The sequence below is a fragment of the Pteropus alecto genome, unplaced genomic scaffold, assembly GCF_000325575.1.
Source record: "Pteropus alecto unplaced genomic scaffold, ASM32557v1 scaffold114, whole genome shotgun sequence".
Taxonomy (NCBI): Eukaryota; Metazoa; Chordata; class Mammalia; order Chiroptera; family Pteropodidae; genus Pteropus; species Pteropus alecto.
The window spans coordinates 3423429-3426637 of NW_006435793.1; the positions used below are offsets into that span (position 1 = coordinate 3423429).

At 47.3% G+C, this 3209-nt stretch overlaps 1 protein-coding gene across 1 annotated transcript in view; it reads right to left on the bottom strand.

Annotated features, from left to right (window-relative positions):
* Nucleotides 1-2424: 2424 nt before the first annotated feature.
* Nucleotides 2425-3209, bottom strand: part of FOXE1 (forkhead box E1) — a 1562-nt gene continuing 777 nt past the window's right edge. The window contains exon 2 of the mRNA XM_006911592.2: nt 2425-3202. Coding sequence (XP_006911654.1) covers nt 2867-3202 — 336 coding nt within the window. The 3' untranslated portion in view covers nt 2425-2866. The remainder of the gene's footprint in view (nt 3203-3209) is intronic.

A 3209-nucleotide genomic window follows, 5' to 3' on the forward strand; every position in this document is an offset into this window, starting at 1 on the left:
GAGAATAAAGAGAAACGCACCTCCTGTCGCTGAGCTCCCCGATGGGAAACCGGGCGGTCCTGTTTCACGGTTTGGGGATTCGTGGAGTGGGAATGTTTTCAAGATCCTGAAATCAGCGGACTGGAGGGTCTGCCAGCGACCCCAGTAGTGGTTGAAATCGGAGCGGCGCTCGCTCGCCTGCGCCGCATCTGTAGATGGTGAAACTGGCCAGGCCCGGGTGGCGCGAGTTTTGGGTGTCGCCGGCCGGCGGGTGGTGGAGGAAGTCCGACGCTCTGTCTTCAACGTCTTGATCTCTCTCTCTTCTGGCACAGACCCTTGCTTTTGGCACGATCTCACCTGGCGTCCTAATTGACAAGGAGCGTGGGGAGAGAAGACGCCTTCACTGTCCTACACGATCTTTCTCATTCCCGGGGCTTTATCGTGATGCTTGAGAAGGTTTTGGGATAAGGCTGTGCTTTTTTTTTTTTTTATTTCAAATCCTTTCCTCCTTTCTGTGCCCAGCGCTTTACAGTTTATAAAGCATTTTTCACCTCTCTTGTCACGTTTAACTTCAGGAGGACTGTGAGGTAGGGGTCACAGGTTAATGGCTTAAAGTTAATGGCGCTGTCAAAGCACTTGACTTGGTAATTAAAAAAATAGAGAAAGGATACACTCCTGTACTAACCGGGCACATAGACTGTCCTTCAGCCCAAATCTCCTGGCTAAGGCACTTGCCAGCCAAGGACAAAAATCCTGGGTGGACAGCTTTCAATTTCTGGCCACTGACAATGAGGAAAAGCATCCTGACTTCTGTCTGGGACGGCTAGACTGTCTATCTGTGCATGGAGAACCTTTGAATTTCACACCTGCAAGGATCCATATAGAGAGAACACCCAACATCTAGACTTTTCTAAGGTCACAAAGCTGGACTTGAATCTGGACCCACTGACAGCAGGGTTAGTGCTCCAGCGCCTTCTGTCTCCAGGTGGTTATTTATCACCGCCAAAATCAGGAAGGACCAGCATCTAGACCTGTACTGTCCAATAGAGCCACGCATTGCTATGCAGCACTTGGCATGTAGCTAGTTCAAATTTAGATGAGGTGAAAATGTAAAATACACTCCAGATTATGGAGACTTAGTATGAAAAAAGTAAAATATCTCAATTTTTATATTATGTTGAGATGCATGTTTTGATATATTGGGTTAAATACAATATATTATTAAATTTCACTTTCATTTTTATGTTATTAATGTGGCTACTAAAAATTTTAACTTATACATGTAGCTTGCATTATATTTCTATTGGACAGCACTGATTTAGACAAATACCCTCCTGAACTGAATCACATTCACATGTGTGTGAACAGGATAGCGCATTCCGCAAAATTAAAAAGTAACAATGGTTTTCAGTCTTCTTTCTCACACTCAGACACCTTTCCCTAGCAAGTTTACTATGAAGAAAGAATCTGGGTTTCTCTTGCCAGAGCTCACTTGCTCAGAGATTTTTATTAAAACAGTTCATCTGAACACTCAGGTTTATCTGAAAGCTGCACACCACGCCTCTGAAATATTTAACACTAGAAATTTTTGCGCCAGAATTGAAACTTATAAGATTTCTAAAGAGAAATGTGAGGAGTGGTTGGGTTTTCTGATTTTAGTCAGCTTGCTGCTTAAAATAAAGACATAAAACAAAGTTAAAAAATCAGTTTCTTCCTAAAGCTTTTTTCACTGACCATCCTAATTAAATTTTCACTTTCTTTTGCATAGGGAGGCTGCTGAGGTACGGCAGAGGGTGTCAGGGATGGCAGAGCCAGCCCAATAAACTGAAAGCTGTCGCTAATGGGCTCCAATGAGTCCTGTCATCTATTTGAACTTGAGTTCACCCACTGGGTCTAGGGCTGCTTGATGAAAGTGTGGAAAATGGGCAAATGTATTTCTACCTGCTTCATTGAAAAACCACATTTATGACCCAGATGAAACAGCTGCCAAATGATTAGTACATCATGCTCAAAAGAGTCAAGAAATTATATAATCACTGCCTGGAGCTAATCCAGAGACTTTAGATTAGATGCTTACCATGAGCTCTATTACAATTCCCTGGAATAGGGTTAAGCCCTGGGTGGCCCAGGACGCTGCCAAATATGTAGGGCAGCATCCACAATGATGAGGCCCTTCAAAATCATATGGGAGACTGAATCCTGCAGCCTTTTTGTATAATAGATGGGGAGAGTGAGGGCATGTATTATAGGACTGGGTCACACTGTGGAGCTGAAGCACAGTCCAGACTCAGAGCAGGGTCTGCCGTTCTCAGAGGCAGGGAAAACGAGCCTCAGGTCAAGCGAAACAGAGATTTCTCCAATTAAGAAAAAGAAAAGAAAAGAAAAAAGCTACTTCTTTTGTAAAATGTCTTCCTCACCTTAAGAAGAAAGGTGCTATTGGAGCGTTTTATTGTAGTAACATAGTCAAAGGCACAAGAGGTCAAACCGTGTAAAATGGCCCGAGTTTCGCGTAGCACAGTAAGAATTCTGTGATTCCTCACAATTCGGATCCTAGAGTCTGGTGTCGATACTACGCTGCGCCCCCTTTATTACCAAGGGCTCTTCCAGGTAGACTGTCAGAAAGGCCTATCTTTTGGGGAGCTTCGACTCACCGAGGGTCCTTTGTTCCAGTGCGTGGGCCACGGCTTCCTCTCCCCATTTCCTCCCATTTATAAAGCAAACAAGGTGTGTACGCAGTGCACCCGAAGGCTGCATCTCTCCTGCCCGCTCGGTCCCTGCCATGTGGCTTTCAATTAGGTCCTATCTCCAGCCCTGTCCTCAAGTCTCGGAGATATTTCGTATAAATAGCCAAGGCATCCATGAATTTTCGACCTTATGCTCGGCTGTCTCACATGGCGGACACGAAACGATCTACTCCACCTGGATAGGCAGCCGTATGTCGAGCATGGTAGGCGCCTGCACTGCCCCCTCCGAGCTGCCCACCAGGATTGTAGCAGGGCCCCAGCGCTCCGAACTGGCCCGGCGATGTGCGCCCATAGAAGTCCACTGTGGTCTCAACGCCGCCACTGCTGCCACCCGCGGGGGGCGAGGCAGGCCCCGTCAACCGGCCAGCTGCTGCGAAGAGGGCGCTGCTGGCCCCTTGAGAGTACGCGCCGTCGGGGCCCGCATAGGCGGCCGCATAGGCAGAGGGGTTGGCAGGTCGGGTCCCCGCGCACCCAGCGGGCTGGGAG